The sequence below is a fragment of the Sarcophilus harrisii genome, chromosome 6 (genome assembly GCF_902635505.1).
Source record: "Sarcophilus harrisii chromosome 6, mSarHar1.11, whole genome shotgun sequence".
Classification (NCBI taxonomy): domain Eukaryota; kingdom Metazoa; phylum Chordata; class Mammalia; order Dasyuromorphia; family Dasyuridae; genus Sarcophilus; species Sarcophilus harrisii.
This window is the reverse complement of record NC_045431.1, coordinates 83,533,213-83,555,545: the sequence shown is the minus strand read 5'-3', so window position 1 is coordinate 83,555,545 and position 22,333 is coordinate 83,533,213. Positions and strand designations below refer to the sequence as shown.

The following is a 22,333-nucleotide window of genomic DNA, read 5'->3' as shown; positions in this document are numbered from 1 at the left end:
TCTATATAAAGAATTCACAGAAACTTGGGAAGCTTTGAATGATACAATTCAGATCACAGTGAACAGCACCAACACAAACAATTTATTCAATGATGATAGTAATGTAAAGGTAAACAATACTAAATGACATGAGAAATCTAGGCAGTAACATGGCTAATCATAATTCTACTGAAAAATTAGTGAAGCATGTCTCACTTATCTCAGTGAAGGGGTAAATTAGGTAAAACACTGGAAAGAATACCTGTAGAACATAGCTTGCTACTTTAAGGAAGTCATGAAATTTAAGAGACAGAAGTGAGAAGTAAGAATAAGCAATAAACAGTAAATTAACCAGTAAGACTGGATTGTAAATTGTAGGAGGAGTGATACATAAGAAGACTAGAAATGTCGGTGGAAGACAAATTAGAAAGAAAAGTGGAGAGAGACAGAGACAGAAAGAGAGAGACAGAGAGAGAAGTGGGTGAGTGAGAGACAGACAGAGACAGAGAGACACAAAGAGAAAGAGAGACAGAAAAAGAGACACAGAGAGAAAGAGAGAGACAGAAAAAGATAGAGAGAAAAGGAAATAGCTACAGACAGACAGAAGGAGACACACAGAGAGATAGAGACAGACAGAGAAACACAGAAGGGGAGGCAGGGAAGGAAAGAAAAAGGGAGTGAAAGAAGGAAGCAGAGAGAAGAGGAGAAGTCATGATTCTTAAAACTATCTTTGCCCAGCTTTGTCCTTGTCCTTGGTAAACTGTAAGGGATGTTTTCTTTCTTGAGTTTCCCAAAAAAGTACTCCTTGAGCAATAATTATACTTGGCCCCTTTCTGCATAATTAGGGCCAGAGATCTATTGCTAAAAAGGGTCTTAAAGGCCAATGAGTCTGATGCCTTTATTAGATATTATAAAGAAACTGAAGCTGTTAAGTGATTTATTTAGGATCATGTAGGTAGTGATTTAAAGGTGTCTTCTGATTCTGAATCCTAAGTTCTCTCTACTATACAAAATTACACCCCCAAAACTGACATTCTAGTATAAAATTATTGACCAAGAAGACTACCATCATATTGGCTGGACTCCTGATAACAGATTTGCAGAAATATCATGGCCAAGGGATAAAGATGAGAGAGCTGGAGAAGACAGAATTTGCCATGGAGTTTAAAATGCAAATACCTTAAAGGCAGGAATTGTCTATTTTTCCTTTTAGCATAGTACCTGGTACTTAATAAGTTCTTAATAAATTGTTGTTGATAGACTAATTGTAGATAAATTGAATGTAAGAACTGGTTCAAATATATTCAAAACAAAATATATCAACTGAATAATTTAAACTGCCCTAGAAAAACTACCACAGTCTACCTTGTAAATATGTGTTTGAAGATATTTTAAAGTGCATATTATTGATTTAATAAACTGTAACATCTTCAAATGGCTTGAAATTCTAAATCTTTAGACCTTAGCAACTTATTGGTATCCTAGATACAACCACAAAGCATCTTTTAAATATTTTTTGCGTAAGTGCTTGGCCTTTGGAGAAAAATGTTAAATATAAAAAATACTTTGTTCCAGAAAGTTCATTATCACAATTCTGAAACTTTTTTAAAGTACTTATTAATATTTGGCTTCAGGATAAAAAAATACTCAAAGAGTCAGAATGGGATTCTATAAAGAATACTGGATTTTGGAATCATTAGGATCTGTCTTTTAAATCCACTTAAGTCTTTTTGGCTGTGTAACTAAAAGAAAGTTACTTAACCTCTATGAGTCTTTGGATCCCACTGGCAAAACAGGGATAATAATAGCACTCACAATGTGGTTAGGAGAATCAAAAGGGTTAATGTAAATAAAGACCTTTATATGTAAGCCTTTATGAATGAAGAGTATTTTTTTTTATCTTTCTATCTCCAGCATTTAGTATAATATCTACTAAGCACTTAAATTATTGCTGATGATTGACAAACTTTAGAGTACAAAAATATTTTTGTTGAATATTTAATGATTCTATAAAATATTAAATTTAGTTTTTCAATTCATTTGAATCTTTAACTATAACAAAACAGCCTTTATGAATAGATTTAATTTTATCCTTTATACATTGTAAAGTGTACCTATATTTAAGCTGACCCCATATTATTGTTTTGTATTTTTTACAATTCTGGAGTTCTTGAATAGTATTTAATATCACACATTTTAAAGTTGTCTTCAGTTTAAGATAGTACTTACAAAGTTATTTCAGAAAGTGCTCTCATGTTTATTGAAATTGTAAATGATCTCTGTATACTTTCCCATAATCCCACAAAAACCTAGAGTCATCATTATTGTTTTAAAAAAGTCCACTTAAACAGTGAAGAATTTAACATATATAATGTGCCTTTGATATGCTTATCCATGTTAATACAGAAAAAATCCATTTAAAAGGCAAAACACAATCCCAATTTGGTATCTACCTTATTTATAACTCCCCTGATTATCTCACAAAGTACAGTACCTTACTTATCATTTCTATCATTTAGAAAATCTAAAAACTCTAATAAATTGTTGCAAAAGAAATAGAAATATTTTCTATGGATAACAAATGCATATTTATAAAAAGGCAAGATCAAAAATGTTTTACTGCCATAATATATATTATATATATATATAACACTTGAAAATAGTATGCATTCCTTCTTAAACAAAATACTAGAATTAATGTAAGATGACTTAATAGTCATATTTCCCATATTCACTTAAGTAAGATAAAATTCAAGTACATTTTGGCAGAAGTTAGAGTCTATCTAAAGTTTTACAGATACATCTAAAGAATTACTTGGATGAGTTTTAAAAGCAGTAATTAAGAGAGATTTTTGGTCATCTAAAAGCAAATTTCTATGGTCCCCATTAATTTTGTACTAAGATTTTCAAAAAGAGACATCAGACTAAAACATTTATGTGAAAGATAAATCTCTCCATTCTCCTAGCTGATTGAAGCTACATCAAAGGTGTAAGCTCTAACACTAGAATTCAAAGTTTCCTTTCATATTCAGTGGACCCATGTTGAATCTTGAATTGTGTCTTATCTCATATCTTGCTGAATCTCATCTCTTATCTTACCTTGTAGAGGTACTGCATAAAAGTGTTTCTTGTGTTAATTACTTTCATATTTAATTCAGAATTTGAAAGAATATAAATTCTACTATCTAAGAATCTAAGAATGAAAACAAATATCAATCTATAACTCATCTTCATAAAAAGCAGTTAGAAAAATAGTAGCTTCTCATAGTTAAGATTACATATAATTTTGTAGAAAATCTCATCATCCCCCAAAATAAAATAAAATTGGCATGATAAATTTCTATCAAAATTTTTATTCTTTCTTTTCTTTTCTTTTCTTTGTTATTTTACATCTTTCAGCCTTCTCTATATACACTATTTCCACTTAGATGTCAAGTAGAAAGACATAAGCAGTTTAAGTATTATACTTGCTGTTTCTTGAATCTGTTATGTTTAGTAATTATTTTCTTTTTAAACATAATTTTATGTAAAGTGTCTAAAGGGAAGATTGTCATAATTATGGATATAAGTTGTTTTTTTTTTTTCAAGTAGGGAAAGTAGAATCATAGGAAAGTAAATTTTGGCAGCAGTGGGAAAAATGGGAAAGAGTACTTGTCCCTACAAAATCATACTAGAGTTGTTAATGAAAAATACGATAATCATTTATGTGAAGTTATTCTTAATTCCTGGTTTTGAACAAAAACAAATATCTAGAAATAAATTTCAAGAAGTTTGTAATTTGTTTTTCTTTCATTTTAACAATTAAATATTGAAATGGTATAATTTTGAGAATTAAGCAATAGACTTACAAAACAGCAATGGAAGAATATAGAATTTTCAATATACTTTACAAAATTATAACTGTTATGGAAAAAATACTTTAAAAGACACATATGAAAATAAACTCCTGAAAGACTCAGGGGATTCATTTTACAAAATATCCACAAGGATTCTAATCCATTAGAATGTATAAAGGCAATGTGATTTCTGTGGATCTGAATTTGAAGGCAAGCTCTTCTTGCTGCTACTTGGTGACCAAAGAAAAATCATCTGAGAACTCCGTTTATTCATGTATAATGAGAAAGAGATAGAGTAGATATTCTCTAAAATACCTTTTAGTTCTAAAGTCCTTAATCCTACTTGTCAATGGTACTAGCATCATATAAAAATTGTCACCAAAAAAACCCAATAGTATTAAAATGTTAACAAAGAGCCTTTTAAATATTCTTAGCCACCAGACTTTCAGTCTTTTTCAAATGTTACAAATAATCAATCTATTCTACCTTATCTATGGATGTAAATATGAAATAAAGAATTCTGCCAAAAATTATTTTCCCCCTAGGGAAATGTTAGGAAGAAAACAATATAGATTTAACTGAAGTGGTTTATTTTTGAAATTTTAGCTGAGAAATGTCTGACCAGAAAAAATGTACAGATTGTTATAACAAGAAAAGCAAGTTATGCGCTACATTGTCAACAACAAAATTTTAAGAGAATGTGGGGAAGTACCCACCCTAGCATACCCTCCAGTGCTGAATTTATGGAAGGACAATCAAGAGATCTGTATTATTAAAATGAACACCCATATCAGTGAGATCAAAATCAATTGAGAAACAAGGTAGAGATCAAGTTAAGGACCTAAATAGTCAATAGTCAACAGTGGTTTGAAGGTTGCTCACCTTTAAAGATTTCTTAACTGGAGTTTATGTGTACACATTCCATATTCATGAAATGATGAAATTGTTTTGCTTTGTTTTCTTTTTTTACTAAAAGATTCCATTAAGAATATTAATATTTGAACACTGTGGTCTTCTATACTTTTCATTTTTAATTCAGATATTATAATCAACAAGTAAAATTTGAATTTTGGGTTATGTAGGTTCACTCATAAAAAGCAAAATGGGAGCTTGGTAAAAAGTAATATAATCAAAATATATATCCTCTAAGTAGTGATGTTCAAAATTTCTTTTTTTTTTAAGGGAAGCAATGTGAGATGTTGATACTTTCTCCAATGCTTTTATGTATATAAAATTTATTTTTTATTCAATTGCATTTTCCTGATTAAAATTTGTATCTCAATTGAACCTTTTTTCTCATAAACATTAATAAAGGTATTTTATTTTTAAAAGTTAATTCAAACACACATTATACTGGAATAGTTGGAAAATAAATGTTCTAATTTTTCATTCTCCTTGATTTTTTTTCTTTTTCAGAGCTCTTGGTATTCCATAAACTTGAAAAACATTAGCTGAAGTGATAACGTGTAGTTCTGAAGCTTAAGCATGAATCAGCATCCTCTTGTCATAAAGCCATGGTGCAATGATCCCCTGCAGAGCTCTAAGGCTTGATTTAAAATGGAAATGTTCATCCCTCCTGAGCCAGCAAGATTAAAGTTCTAAGATCTCATATATATCACCTCTGTGCAGAGAATACTATAGGAATAACTTCTCACTGCTCTTGATCTTTTAAATCCCTCCAATAATCTCTACATGAGTATTATATGTTTTTAATGTGTGCATTCATGCATGTGGATCTGTATTTGAAGTCAAGTTCTGCTCATTGATAACCTCGGAAAATCTTACAATCTCACTGGACTTTAATTTACTTATCTACATTAAGAGTGCTAAGATAAATGTTCTCTAACACCTCATACAGCTCTAGAAATTTTGATCCTACTTGTCAATAGTACTAAAATCATTTAGAAAAGTTTCATAAAACACACACATATGTAACATGCCTATATGACAGATAAGACCACATGTAACATATAACAATATGTATACACATGTATGTGTATATACATATGTGTGTATATATATATGTATATATATATATATATATATATATATATATATATATCTTAGAATCATAAAAGCTGGAAAGTTTCTTTACAAATATTCCAGTTACAAATAGATATTTTATGATAAAAATTTTAAATTAAATTCAGTGTTCAGGGGCATTTACAAAATTCAATAATTTTGTACAAGATTGTTTATTTGTTTATTGGTATTTATTTTGTTTCCCCCCAGCAAAATGTTTCACTTTAGTTCATGAATCCTGAATGTCTGACACAGAGTAAGTGATTAATAAATGCTTTCTCAATTAAAGTGAATTCATATATTCACCAAATATTTATTCTGAACCCACAACATATAATGTACCATACTGAGTACTATGCAGATTAAATTAAGAAGTTTAGAAAGAAGACTGTCCCTGCACTTATATACTTAACACCATAGTTTGGAAAAGCCATAAACACCAATAACTGTAACATATATTATGTGATAGGTTCATTAGAGATGTAGTAGAGAGATTAAAATATATTGCCATATTGAACAATAATAATTTACAAGTCAAAATGAAAGTTTACCAAAAGTTTGTAAGTATCCTGTTGGTAGAATCTACTTTAGGTCACGTAACTGACCAGTGGCCAGGATGTGATTCAAACTATCATCATTTCATAGAATATCTCCATCTGCTGGACATATTAAAGAATAAACAACTTTTTAATTTGAAAACACCTAAGTGCCAAGAGAGAGTCAGTCATCAATGTTAGTAAAGTAATAAATAACTTAAGAATCTAATTTTGAAGAGAACTTAGAAATGAATTGTTCATAAATTTTAAATCTTAAAGCATTTGTGTCTAGTTCTCTTTTCCAATTTTAATGATTTTTTCTAATATATAATGCTTTTTTTCTAATATATGTTGTTTTCTTAAGTGAACATTTAAAATAGACTAATTTATATCCAATTTTTAAAATTGTTCACATTTCATAATTTGACTTCCATGGGTGTACTACCAATATCATTTGTGTCTATGTATGATAGTTATATGAAGAATGCAATATTTTCTCCTACATCTCCATCTACTGGCTCAAATAAAAAAGTGAGACAAATCTGATTTTGATTTTTCCAGATTTTTAGCTTAACATTTTCCAAAATAAATTTTTCTATGAATTTCACATACAAAAGTCTTCTATCCCAAAGACCTTAGATAGTTGTCAAAAATAAAAAAGATCAGGAAAAAATTAAGTGTTTAGTTGCTTATTCTGACTGAAGAGCAGATAGTTCTCATTATGTTCTCCTCTTCAGCCATGTCATCAAAACTCATATTTGCCAGGATTGTAGTTGTGGTTTTTTACATATATTGTCCTTTTCAAAAGTATTTTTTTAATTAATGATACCATTCCCCAATATTTTCAAAGTAGAGAAATGTTCAACATTCCCTTTCAAAGTTTGCTCTAATCTGTTGTACTTACCTGAATTTCATTTGTAATAGCTGAATATGTCATGATTTAAGACAATGTTTTCATAAAAAATTAAATAATAAGAAACAATTATGAATAGCTAATACAAATGTGAAAAAGCATACCTATTTTTCACTATGAAAAATATTGTGGGTCAAAAAATACAATAACAAATTGCCATCAATTTATGAAGGATATTGTCCATATAAAAGGGTGAGATAAAGAGTTCAAAAGGTTAAAAAAAATCACGAAAAAATAGAGAACAATTGTCACAGAACTTACTATTCAGTAATAATAGTATTGGATTCAAGTGCTGAGCAAATGAATTGTTTGCTATCATGTTCTGAAAATAAAATTCTGTTTTGTGAGTAACCTAACATAGGGAAGGGGAAGTCTAACAAAGTAGGTCCATCTGCCTTGGAAGTAAAAATAAAATTGAAAAAACTTTTTTTTTTTTGTCTCCAGGTAGTCAGTAAAATAACAGAGAACAGATAGATACATTTTTCAAAATGGAAAACTTTATTTCCTCTATTGTGAATGTTAAAGAGGGTAGGAAAGGCAGTATTTCAGAGTGAAGCATATATGACTCTTACCTAAACATATATAAATCAGATGATCCCTTCATTTAGATATTCTAGCCACATTGTTAATCTTGTTGGCTTCTTAAGATAGTGCCTATTTAGTCTGAACTGACAGAAAAAAACGTGGTATCCCATATAACATTTACAAATCGAGGTGAATAAGATACGACATAATTAAAAGCACTGATCTGCTATAAAAAAAAAATAAAACAAAAAAAGATCCTCTAAATCTTGTGAAAATTTTCTGTGGAGTGTTGGGTAAAGTACTTCATCTCTTTCAGTCTCATTTGCCAAATGAAGAGATAAGATATGGTGTTTTTTATGTTTCAGGTTCAGTTTTAAATTTTATGATACTAATATTGTATGCATACATTTAACACTACAAAATTTGTCTTTTTAAAAACATTATGGGAATAAGCACTGCTTCAAATGCTATATGATTTTCAAAATGAAAACAGAAAGAAAAATTCCTTCAATTTCCAGAATAAAATGGAAAAAAAAAATTGTATTAGGTAAAGCTTTGAATGTTGATTGACCCTACTTCTTCTACAGTATCATGAGCATAAAATAATTAATTTCAGAAGGAATGGCCTAAGAAAAGAATCACAAGGGAGTGGCAAGATTAAAAGGGACAAATCATTAGGTTGAACCTATAAAGTTTTCTCAGTATTACCTTCCATTCTACTCCAGTGTTTGGCTTAGTAGTTGATTTTGGCAACATGACAAAGTATACAAGATGCAATCTTGAGGCCAAAAAGCTGGGTTCAAGTTCTGCTATTGACATATACAGGTTCCATAACTATGTGAAAACCACCAGAGTGCTCTAGGTAATACTCTTAGAAGATAAACTGCATCAGCAAAGGGAGTTTCTTTATGTCAGAGTTATGTTTCAGGTTCAGTTTTAAATTTTATGATCCTAATATTGTATACATACATACTAACTCCCAGATCCAGTCCCATCTCTGGTTCCTATATTTCATGTCATCAGATCTTCCCCCCAAAACCCAATGACATTAATAGGATCTGTCTCATTATCCACATTTTACAAGTGAAAACTTAAGACTCAAAATGTATGTAATAATAATTACACCCTAATGATATAGATTTTGTGGTTTTCAAAGTACTTTATATACTTGCCTGATTTTAAATTCATACCTTATGGTTACTAAATTTTAATAGGCTTACTATGGTTTTACTAGGGCAATATAATCATTCCCATTTTGCAGATGAAGAAGTAGAGCAATTACTATTAGATTTAGAAAAATTTAATTATCTGAAGTAAAATAGAAGAGGGAGACCTAGAATTCTGATCTTTTGAATCCAATTTTGTTCACACAAAGGGTTAAACCAGTGTCAGTTGTTCATATTTCCCATTTATGCTTTAATTCCTAAAACAAAGGAGAAACCAAAGCAAAGAATGGTTAAAGGATTTCACCAAAAGGACACATAAATAAATAGAATTATTAATAATATATTGTATTTCTCAAATATCTATGCATTTCCTTATAACTTTGGAATTATAGTGTCATTAGTCTGAAATTCAATACCTGAAAACTGTGAGACATTTGAGTTCATTTGTAACTTTTCTCAGAATTGTCTAAATGTTTGACCCACATTAATGGCTATACATTTGTTCTCATGTAAAGTAAATGTATTGTGGCATAAAAATGTTCATTTTCCCTTTCAAATAAGGTTTTCCAGGCATATGAATGGTCTTAGTTGGGATACTCAAATTTTGATGTCCAATAGTTGCTTATTCTGAACACTACTTTCCCTTTAATCAATTAATAATCATACAGTGAATCTAATATTTTTCATAATAAAATATTGTTTTGGATAAGATTTAGACTTATTGTATAAGGCATTCTGAAATTATGTGTTTATATACATATATATGTGGATATGTATGTGCATATGTGTGTATATGTACACACACATACAGGGGGCAAAATTAAAAACACCCTATTTTCCTAATGCATATTTGCTTTTTTGTTTGATTAAGAAATATGATTATTTAGGAAAGTTTTATATGTCAGTTATTATTGAGTTAAGCCTATCCTTAACAGACTCCTCAAATCAAGTGAAAATTTCCAATAATTTTCCCTTCCATAAGCTCTTAAAGTATCTTTACATTTAAGATCTAAATCTTCACTAAACCTATCTTAAAGTTCTCTTTTTATTATACGTTACTTTTCAAAGCTCATTTCCCAATCATTTTTAGTTAAATGCTTGCCTAGTAGAACAGACTCACTACACAGAACTGTTTGACTGGTTTTTTTTGGGGGGGGGTGGAAACTCCATAAGGGGAGAAAGCATTTTGTAACTTAAAAAAGATTTTAAAATTAGGAGAAAACTTCCAAACAAACCATTAAGTGTTCAAGAAAAACAGTACCTTAAAATTACAATAACCCCATCTTAACAGTTCTACTCCCTTCTCACCAATCCACCAGTCACCCCAGACACTGGTAAGATTATTATACTATACTGTCTATGACCTAAACTACAAAATCACTTTAAAGACATGTCTTCCTCTTATTATTGCTTCCTGAAGACTTCCTTCTTCACTACCCCCACAATCATTGATATTTCAAGCATTGTTTCTGATCACGGTCTTGTCCCTCTTTTTTATCACTCAAAAGACAAGGTTCCTCACCTCCCCCATCTCCCCACCCCCATATCCCTAGCTCTCCACCCCTCCATCTCCACCCCCTTCCCCCTCCCGTCAGGGTTTTGAAATGATCTGATGACTCTCAAGTCTCAAGTCTATTAAAATTAACCTAAATTATTGACTGCAAACTCAAGACGTGATGTAAATGAAATTTCAATCACTTCTTTCCCAAGATGTTAGTGAAAAGTGGAGACACTTCAACTCTGTTTTTCATTCTACTGTGGAAATGTTCACCTAGCTCTCGGATGCTGGACACTGGTGTGTGTGTGTGTGTGTGTGTGTGTGTGTAGGGGAACGACGTAGAGGATGGTCAGTGGCAAATCACCTGCATTATTTAATATGATATAATAGTATAAAGAACAAGCCTTAGAGGAAAACGGAACAATTCACCCAGCAGGACATTATGGAAGGCGACGAGAGAGACAGTCTCTTAGTAACGGCATCCCGGACCAAGCTCAGGGTTGCAGTCTGGGTAAGATGGGGGAAGGGAAGGACAGGAGTGGAGATTTGCAGCTAGAGAGACTAACTATTGCAATACGGCTTAAAAATCGGTTGCTTTGTCTTTCCATTATTCTAATGGCAGCCAAGCATAGAAGCCCCCGCGGATAGAAGATTGTTGGGAGATGGGAGGGGAAATGAGGATGGCAGGAGGTGCTAATATGGATTGCAGAAAGGAATAAAATGGCTGATAGGCAGAGGTTCTTTCTCAAACTCAACTGGATTCAATTGTTTTCATTTTCTTCCATTTCATTTTCTATGCTGAAGCCAGCCCCGCGATGCGACCCAAAGCAAGCTGAGAGCAGAGCTGGCAGGGTCCTCTAGCGAAGACCTGCCGGGTAGACAAAAGAATCCCTTTCCGAAAAACCTGGAAGCACTAGTGCTTTACAAAGACCCGACACCTCCAAGAGTTCTTCCTCCGATTCTAAAAACACACATACATCCCTAAGACTAAGCTCCGAACCAAGTCTAGCTTCTCTAGTGGAAGATACACCCTGCGTGGTACAAAGCTCACCTCGGGCCCCTAAAAAAAGATGTTATATAATACACTCCGACCCCAGCGCAGCCGGAACCATTTTTTAAAATGTGTCCCATCGAAAAGGAAATAGTGAGTGCTCCGTTGAGCATAGATGGTTGTGCAGGAGTTTAACCTGGGAACGGGAGCCAAAGAAGCGGCTACTAGACTGGCTAAGAGCTCTCATTCAATCGCTGGATCTGTCCAGCATCCCAAGAGTCTGCTTACCCTCGGAGAACACTTTGTCCACGTGAAGCAAAGACGCTTGAAAGGACATGGTGGAATGAGAGAGAAAAGGATGAGGGGAAAATACCCCAGTTTGATGAGGTTTTTATTCTTTTATGGCCTGGAACTGAGAATAGGAACCTAGAGGCCCTAGGAAAAAGCAGGCAGGCCCAGGCCACCTCAACCTTACCCACGCCCCCCAACCCCTAGTGCGCACGCAAGCTCTCCAGTTCCCCTGTACTCTTTTCAGAGTGCGGCCCCCTACTCTTCCCATCCCACCACATAGGCGCACCCACCATCACCACCCACTTCCTCGCACCCAGCTTCTTTCTTTTTCATTTGAATAACATGAATATTCATTACTCACAAGCATTGGTGACTGCAAAGCTGTTGGCTACCTCCAGATTGTCGATATGGGGCGTCAGTCTAAACTCTGAAGTGGAAAACTGAACCATTCCTACCCGAAATGCACTGTATTCCTGATCGGCGCCCCTTGGAAATAACCCCCCTGCAAAGAACAAACACAGGAAACAAGAGAACATTGTCAATGGCAGGAAGAGAGAAAATGAGATCCCTCCGAGCGCTGTTCATTCCTTAGCAGGGAGAATAAAGACATCATTCCTATTTGGGAGTGGGACTCTGACAATCCAACTGTGAAAAAAGGGGTCAGACGATTTATCAGAATCAGAGGCGATAAAAAGCTAGCCGGAGACATTAGCTTTTTCATTTCACCAGGGACGTTTCCATATAGATCCCGAAAAACCCGACCACACGTAAGAACATTGTGCAATTGGAGGGCGAGCATCTTCCTCGGTTGTATCACCGGTATAGTCTTTCCCCATAGCCACATTCTGGTTACTATCTGCATATTCTAGACATTTAAAATTTGGAATGTGGTCAAGATATGACATAACTCTACATGACAAGAATTGTCAATCTAGAACCAAGATTTGAATCAAATAAAGGACAATTCAAAAGCATATCAGAAGGTTTACCTACCTATTTGTATGCTGTTAGAAGAGACACCAATAATCAGTCCCCAAAAAACAGGAGAAAGGAAGACAGAAATATGCATAATCTTTTGCATTTCCAAGAAAAGTAGAGCATCCACAAAATATTCTCTTGTTGTTATTGTTCTTTTCCTCCTCTTTCTTTGGCCGTTTCCGTCAGTAAATTAGATCCTCTGCATTTTAAGAGACCAATTTAGCACCAAGCTCCTAAAAACCTGGAAGTGGAGGCAGGGGAGCCCCTTGTCACGGCTACTGCTTGTGGCTGCTGCTAGTCTGATCGTTGCCCCAGCTCCAGAAGTCAGAAGAAATGGTTGAATGCAGTTTTCAGTGGTGCTGCTGCTGTGGTCCGGGTTTCTCAGTACGTTCAGCACACTCACATGCACTCACACACACTCACCCTTCTCTCGCTCGCTCTCGTTCTCTTCTCCCTCTTTCCACACACACGCACACACACAGACAAGTCACAGAAAGGCAGGCAGTCCCAGGCGCGCGTGCGCGACTAGCAAAAGCCACCGGGAGCGCGCCTCTCCCCACCTCCCCTCCTTTTGCTCACCCCACGCAGCTCCAAAAGCAGGGCTTCACCACACTTGGCCAGGAGCTCTGCCTCCACCGTGACGGCCGCCCTCTCACTAACAGAACAGCTGCCACTGAAGGCACACTAAATCCCTAAAGAAGGTTCAGAACCGAGGACAGCACCACAAGCACAGCAAGCGTCTAGAGGATCTGCAACAACGTTTTAGAAAAGAAAGAAAGAAAAAAAGAAAGGAAAGAAAGAAGGAAGGAAGGAAGGAAAGAAAAAAAGAAAGGAAAGAAGGAAGGAAGGAAGGAAGGAAAGAAAGAAAGAAAGAAAGAAAGAAAGAAAGAAAGAAAGAAAGAAAGAAAGAAAGAAAGAAAGAAAGAAAGAAAGAAAAAGAAAGAAAGGAAGAAAGAAAAAGAAAGAAAGGAAGGAAGGAGAAATGAGAAGAGAACAGAAGGGGGTGGGAACTAGTGTGTGTGTAGAGGGGTGTGGGTGTTGATGTGGAGGAAACCACTATCCCAAAAGCCGCGAGTACCAGTTCCCAAGCAAGGATTTCAGCGGTTTGAAACCGCGCCTTGCAGTTTGCCGTATTTAGTCAATCTCTTCTCTGCTGCGTTACATTTATTTGTGCATACTCCAATCTCCGTCCAAATAAATGGGTAGAGTTTAAAGCACAGCACAATTAATTTGGGGGGGGGGGAAGCTGTTTTGTTGTTGTTGTTCTTAGTTGTCCCCTTCTCCTGACATTCAAAATCAGAATCAGCAATTAAATTCACCATTTAAAATCCCCACGAAGTAAATTCTAATATATTCTCTATGCAGGCAAGAGTTCCAGACAAACAGAAAATCCTTTCTTCAAGGGGCTGATCCGCATTGGAAGAAAAGAGCGAGACGGACTGCTTCTTTCAAATATTTTATATACCGGATAAGGGAACTGCAGGTCTTTTTTTTTTTTTTTTTTCCCCCTTTAAAGGATATTTCTTATAGGATGAGAGGCAGACTGCCCGAATCAGAACGCATGTTGCCTTCTGTCTTGCAGCTCTCACTGCAGGATTCCTCCTGTAAGTGTGGACTAGAGAGAAGTCAGTCTTTCTTCCTAGAAATACATTACTCCCCGCGATGAAAGGGGGAGGACTGATGAAATAGTGCATTGGAGGAAGAACATATAAGAAAGTGAAAAAAAAACCTGAGATAGAAAGCTCAGAGAACAGCCGAACTTCTCCAAGACTATCATTACATAGAGTTTGAAGAACTCGTGACTGTGAGAGGATATGGGATATACCCTGTGGTCTAGATGCCATAGTCTGAAGAATAGCTGTCAGGGAGAAAAAGAAAAGAAAGGGAAAGGAAGGGAAGGGAAGGGAAGGGAAAGGAAGGGAAGGGAAGGGAAGGGAAGGGAAGGGAAGGGAAGGGAAAAGAAACAGGGGGGAGGAAGGGAGGGAGGAAAGAAGGGGGGGAGGAAGGAAGAAAGAAAAACTGAAACTGCAATTCTGCAATAAAATGATAATTTTTGTTTTGTTTTCTGAATGCAAGCAAGGGTCTTCGAACTTTTATCAAGAAATTTCTATATTTACTTCCTGGAAATTTTTGAGCCTAAATCTTCTTGAAAAGTCAGCAAACCCAGGAGACTTGGTAGCCTTTTTACTAATCACATTGACAAAAAAAGGCAGGTCTTTATATCTATATAAGTAAGAAAGGCAAAATTCTAAAATGTGGCTTATTTATTTTTGTAAGGCCTCTTTTTTGTGTATTTGCCATGGCCATTACTATCTTTTCTTTCTTTCTTTCTTTCTTTCTTTCTTTCTTTCTTTCTTTCTTTCTTTCTTTCTTTCTTTCTTTCTTTCTTTCTTTCTTTCTTTCTTCCTTCCTTCCTTCCTTCCTTCCTTCCTTCCTTTCTTTGTTTTTTCTTTCTTTCTTTCTTATTTTGTTTGCTTTTAAGACTATTCAGACTCTACCAATAATCTGTTGAGAAACATATCATATTGTCTCTTTTACCCTCTAGTTCCAGCAGTCAGATTCTAGCATGTGAGTCTCCATATAAAATAACATTTACATAGTAAAATTTCACAGAGAATGTGTGTTTACAGGTCAAAACAAATTAAATATGTTTCTTTAAAAAGGAAAATCATAACAGTCTGATTAATAGAATTTTTTTTTATTAAAAGATTTACTGAATGAATTTAAAAGGAGCCCAAAAAAAGTACTTGGAGAAATGTAGCATAATCATCCAAATAAAAATTAACATTTAATTTAAACATCCATTAAATATCTTTCAACTACTAAATTATTGAAGTTTCACTATCCTTTTAAAATTATTTAAGTATACTTTTTTATATCTAATGACCTCTTCAATTATACTAACATCGTTACCTAAGTTGCTATAAAAAGAAATGTCTGAAATTTCTTGTTAGTCTTTTTAAACAGAATATCTTTAATCTCAAATTAGCTATAGAGTATTGCCAATTCAAATGTAATAAGTTGTTGTTGTTGTTTTCTGAAGCAAATGAGTTATGCAAATACAGGAAAAACTAGGACATGCAGCTTAAGAATTTAAGATACTTTTTCAAATTTTTTAAACCTACAACTTCTTGAGATCAAAATATACATCAGGCCGTCTAATATTAAAATTAAAAGCCTTAATATAAATCACAGACAATGAAAATATTTAGGTGAAGTATACTTTATTTTACAAACAAAAATACCATGAGTAGTCCAGGGAAGAGTTTGCTACTTTTCGCCCTCTGCTGTTAAATTGCAGATATTACCTAAATTGTTAGCCATTCCCCTGAAGTTGTGTAGTTAATAGTAATGACAGAAATGGAAAAAGAAACCCTCTATGCATCTCACCTTTATTATTCAGTGACTTAAAAATGAAAATCTTCAGAAAGAAATGTGTTGATGAATAGGAAATAGTAGAATTTGAAACGACAAGACATCTAAGTTTATATAGTGTAGGTTGAAATACAAAAATATTTTTCTTATTTGCTTTAAAATACCAGCATAAAATGGGTCCTTATTTTCTTTTTTTGAATTTCACAAGGATTCACACAAATACTGTTTGATGTCTGATGATTACTGTAATTCATTGACTCATCAGTTGAGGAAACTAAACTTGAAGATAGATAGATGGATAAATCATCTACCTCCTTCATTACCAGATGAAAATGATCTCCCAGTAAGATTTTTCATAAGACTTTTTTCTGAATTCTTCTTTGAATTTATCTCAACCTGCATTGTGGATGTATGTGAATATATATTTGTGAATGTATACATGCATACAAATATGTGTGTATACATTTCATTTAACCATAGATTTTTAACTTCTTGAATGTAGATTTATGTATTATTTATCTTTGTGTTTTAAGAACATGACCTAATTCCACGTATAATGCAAACACTTTATAGAGGTTTCCTGAAATGTATTGAATAATATTAAGAATTGAAAGGAATCATCTGTTTCAATCCCCACATAATGAAGAAAGTTTTCTTTTCTGCCTTATATAGTGGAAAGAGACTAATGTTTTCTGAAGTCATAGGATTTAGCTTCCTACCTTAGTTTTGCTACCTATTACCTGACACTTATTTCAATAAGAAGTGACTTTCTAGTCTTTGGCCTCAGTTTCCTCAAATGTAATATGAGACAGTTTGACTAGATTACCACAAGGAGGCATTCCAACACTGTGATCCTCTTAAAGTCTCAGCTTCCACATTCATATAATGAGGTGAAAATACTTATATTACACTGTTAAGAATAACATCATGTTATATGTGAAGTATACTGTGTGAAAGCTATAGTTCCTGACAGACAGGTTGACAAAATGCCTCTTCATATACACTTCAAGAGATAGGAAGTTTACTGCTTTATGAAGTAGTTTACCATTTTAAACAGATTTTATATTGGACTAAAATCTGCCTTATAATTTTCACCCACCTGACTTGGTTCTATCTTTTGGGACTGAATAAAATACATTTCATTCCTTTCTAATATGTCAAACCTTTCAAATATAGTAAATGAAGGTTTTATTTCTCCCCTTTTTTCCCCCAGCTAAATATCTTCAGTTTCTTTGATGGATCCCTATATGACACTTTTCATATCAATCCATACTTTCACTTTGTTGTAACATAGAAATGTCTGGCCAATACAACCATTATACACTCAAGCATTTCATGGTGGATAGTCAGGTTTTGGACTTAAGAAGACTTAGGTTCAAGGCCCATCTCACACAAACACTAGATATGTGAAGGCAAATCACTTAATTTCTGGATGTCCCAGATAACTCTCAAAGATTCTAAATTAGAGAGAAGGAGTTTCCACTGATGAAAATAAAGGATTTCTGTCAACTACTTGTGTTAGCAAAATGTTTAAGACATGTATATGTGGGAAAAGAATTGTAGATGTATATGCTATTTAGAGAATAAAAATATGCTTGCTAACAAAGCATTTGAAACATCCATATGTGTTTGTAGTGAAGATGTAAAGTATTTGACAAATACTTGTTGGCAAGATATGCTTGTTGGCAAGATACAGAAATATCAGATATATCATAGCACAATTTGCTTGTATTCTGGACTCGACTGAGTTCAGGCCATCCTAGTGATTCATGATCAGGAATGAAATGCAGTAATATACTTGTGATCCATAAAATATGATTTAAAAAATTATCCTGATTAAAAATGTATAAGATTTCTAATTAAATTTAGATAAAATACTATTTTCCCTCCACATTCAACACCTAGTCATTTTTGATGGGAGTGTAAATTCCACTAAAATTTCTAAAAGTAGTAATTATCTACAGACTAGGCTTACTATGCCTCAGGGAGGAAGGAGCCCAAAACAATCATTCAAAGCCTAGTCATTGGCCAAACAAAATCACAAAGACTGCTTCAACTCAGATATAAACTATGGTACATACTATACCTACCATAGCTGGATTAACATCAAAATAATATTAATTAATGATTATCCCCAGTAGAGGCTAATGACAGACTCAATCTTTTCACCAATGTCAGGATGAATATATAAATTAAATACTTATTAAATTTCTGAATAGACAAATAGTGAGAAAGCTACATCAGTGAAATGAGAGTGACAATTTTTAAGAAAGATAAAAGAGAATTTTAAAACATCTCCTATATGATAGCAATATTAATGTTTATTCTGATAATTTTTCATTCCTTCTGTAAAAGAATATAATGGTGAGGTCATTATACTTAGGGGATATCATGTCACCTTTTACATATGGCACAAAATAACATAGATTCCTGGAAATTAGTTTTTACTTGACTATTGAAGAGTAGACTAGCTATGATAATTTGAAAATCTATTTTTCCATAAAATATGAACAATCCAATTCAGAATATTTTTGAAAAATTCTCAATTTTAAAATAAAATTTTATAGTTTAAATTTAAAATTATATTCTATATATTCAACTAATAATGATCCATTCTATCTCCCTTCCACTTTACCCCTATCAAAATCATTGTTAAAAGCAGAGGAAAACTGGTACAAGAATGCACTATTGGTTAGATATGAATTGTTTTAGCTATTCTGAAAATCAATTGGAACTATTCTCAGAAAGTTTTTAAAAGACTGTGCATAACCCAGCTTTACCACAACTGGCCCTATATTCTCACCCCAAAAAGTCAAAGAAAGAAAGAAAGAAATTTTATGTATAAAATATTTATATTATCTCTTCATGGAAGCAAAAAAAAAAATGGAAACTAATAGAGTGTTCTCTTATTGGGGCATATCTGGAAATTGTGGCATATGAATAAAATAGGATATTATTATGCCTTAATAAATGATCCAATGTTTAATTTCAAAGAGAATTGGGTATATTCCATGAACGGATGTAGAGTGAAATGAGTAGAACTAGATGAACAATTTATACAATGATAATATTAGAGAAAACAATTTTCAAAGACTTTAGAGCTCTGATTAATGCAATGACAAACCACAAGGCTTAAAGAATGAAGATGAAATATGATATTTTAGAAAATAAATTTAAAATGTAGAAATAGATATTTGTTTCAAATATGTTTTATAATTCACAAGACTATGCAGATATATATTGAGGAAGTTGTTTTTCACTACTTAATGTTTGTTTTAACTTGCTCAATGGTGAAAGGTAATGGGGAAGACAGATAATTTAGATATTTATTGCTTATAATATATATTAAGTTTATAATGTATATAAATAAATATATACATAAAATACATTTATAGCAAATAAATATATTAAAATAAAAATATTAATTACAATAAAAACAACAAACCAAAAATAAAATAGAAAAACAAACTATTGTATCAAAAGTACATGATAAGGAAAAATATATTCTTGTGCCATCTGGGAAGTGATATTTTGTAATGCTAGCTGGTTATTGCACTGATTATAACTCATGTCTTTTAAAGTTGTCTGTGTTTAAGTATTTGTTATTTTATCTTGTTCTATTTCTGTTTACTTCATTACTTGATATTGATTAATACAATTCTTCCTGGGTTTCTCTAAAATTTTTCCTTTAATAAGTTTTTATATTTTTAAGAAAAATACATGGAAAGACTTGCATGAAATAATAAAGAAGGAAATGAGCAGAAACAAAAGAAATTTACATGATAATGTTGAATATGGAAGTTATAACAATGTTATATATAATAAATTTGCAGTTTCATGTGTAATCATTTTTTTTTACTGTACTATGTTATGGAAATGCTTGCTTTATTCTATACATTAAAAAGAAAATTTAATACTTTTTAAAATAATTCAATAGTATTTATTTACACTCACATAATTATTTTGGCCATTTCCTAATTGATGGGTATCCCCGCAGATTCTACTTCTTTGCCATAATAAAAAGTATTACTGTAAATGATTGCATATTTTTATGTTTTTATTGTTGCCTTAATATATATTATTGTTTCACAGGGAATGCATGATTTAATAACTTTGGAGTCATAGTTCCAAACTGATTTCCAGAAAGCCTGGATGAATTCCCAATCCCACTGTATTTCATGAGTATGCCTACTTTCTTACAGACTGTTCAAAATTTATTTACTTTTTTAGAAAAAAATTTTATATTAATATTCCATATTCTAATATTATGATGTTATCTTACATACCCTTTCTTCTTCCCTTCCAAGAGAGCCATCCTATATTGTAAATATTATTTTTAAAGAGGAAAAAAATTTTAAAAACTGATCAACAGATTGGAAAAAGTCCCCAAATATGTGCAACATCTATGAATCTCTCACCTTAACCAGTGGGTAGGTAGGGAGTATGTTTTCATTTCAATTCCAATTAATCTTTATATGTTATAACATTTTTTGGAGGGGATTTATCATTGTTCTTTCCATATGCATTATCAAAGTTTTTTACATAGTTTTCTTGGTTCTACTTACTTCACTTTGTATCCATTTATAAAGATGTTTCCTTCTGTTCTTCACACACATACTTTCTATTCTAAAACCATCCCCCAATTATTGGGCATATGTTTTGTTTACTATTTTTGGCTTCTATGAATGCCACAACTGTTTTAAGAGTATTTAGGGGGGGCAGCTAAGTAGCACAGTGTTTACAGCAGCAGCCCTGAAGTCAGGAGAACCTGAGTTAAATTCTGGTCTCAGACACTTAACACTTCCTAGTTGTATGATCCTGGACAAGTCACTTAACCCCAATTGCCTCACCAAAAAAAAGGGGGACTTTTATTTTTTTCTTATCAACAGTTTCTTTGGATTATGAAATCAGTAATGGAAGCACTTATTCAAAATGTATGGACAATTTACTAATTTTATTTGTATAATTCCAAATTTCTTTACAAAATGGTCATGCCATTTCACAGCTTTGCCAACAGTGTATTAATACATCTATTTTCCCATAGTTCTTATACCATTATTGACATTTTTTTGTCATTTCCTTTTGCCAATTTGCAAAGGTGTGAGGTGAACCTTCAAGGAGTTTTAGTTTCCATTTCTTTTGTTATTAATGATTTGGAGAATTTTTATGTAGTTGTGAATACTTTGTTATTCTTTTGAAAACTGCCCATTCATATCCTTTGATCATTAATCTATTGCTAAATGGTTTTTAGTCTCACATGTATTTATTAATTCTTTCTATATCTTGCATATCAAACTCTTATCAGAGAAATTTGAAATACGTATTTTCCCATTAACCACTTCCTTTCTTATCCTAGACATATTAATGTTGTATATGCCCAAGCCTTTCAATTTTAAATACTCTTCTGCTGTACACCTTCTATTGGGTTTCTTCAGTTACTGTTTTAAAGATTTTTTTTAAAAGGACATTGTTTTGCTGTCCCTTTTCCATGGCTCCAATTCCCTCTTCTTATTCTTTCCCTTTAGAGTTTTGTTTAGTAATTCATTTTTTTATCTCCTGCTTTTATTTTGTTAATGTATATCTTCCCCCTCTTTTTTCTTGATCAATCAAATCAATTCTCTCTCCTTCTTCCCTTCAGTTCTCCTATTCTTTAATTTTGAAATTTTGTTTTGTGTACCCCTTCCCCAAAGTATTTGTATCATTCTCTTTATTATCTATTTTCTCTTTCTGGTTACACAGATCTACATTATTTGATTTATGGCTTCTACTTCTATCATTATCTGGTCTCTCTCTTTTCTCTGCATACTTCATTCAATCAAAGCTTCCAATATATCCATTCTAGATTCTTCCTCTCTAAACACTTTCATCCTCTTTTCCATTGTGCATCAGTTCCAGATAATGCCAACTTATTGTAGGGGTCAAAGAGGACCCTATTCCATGACAGAAGTCCTCCCCCATTATATTTCTGATTTTTCAGTTCACCCCAGATCTAAACCCTCTTTTGTTGATCTTTTATTATACATTTGCCCAGAAATCTCCCTATGTCCATGCTGTTTCACTCCTCTTCGTGTCAGTATCCTACAGGGGTTCTAGTTCCTCCTTCTCCCAGGAGAAGACTTTTCAGACACATAATCCCTTAGTCCTTATACAGTGTAAGATCCTCATCTTTCTTCACTGACTATCTTTTTTCACCCATAGGAGTATTTAATAATGGGACCCACTC

General features: G+C 32.9%; 1 protein-coding gene across 7 annotated transcripts in view; it reads right to left on the bottom strand.

Annotated features, from left to right (window-relative positions):
* The window catches only part of GRIA2 (glutamate ionotropic receptor AMPA type subunit 2), a 167,341-nt gene extending 153,840 nt beyond the window's left edge, over window positions 1-13,501 (bottom strand). For 4 of the 7 annotated variants that reach the window (XR_004230324.1, XM_031943063.1, XM_031943060.1 and 1 more), the window contains exons 1-2: window positions 12,751-13,499; window positions 12,119-12,259 (exon numbers count right to left, since the gene is read on the bottom strand). Coding sequence is in view for 6 of the 7 variants with exons in the window: in XM_031943063.1 (XP_031798923.1) it covers window positions 12,119-12,259; window positions 12,751-12,838 (229 nt within the window). In the remaining variant the exon portion in view is untranslated. Of the gene's footprint in view, window positions 1-12,118; window positions 12,260-12,750 lie in introns of all 7 variants that reach the window. The other 3 variants (XM_031943065.1, XM_031943061.1, XM_031943062.1) reach the window with 2 other exon arrangements.
* Between the last annotated feature and the right edge of the window lie 8,832 nt (window positions 13,502-22,333).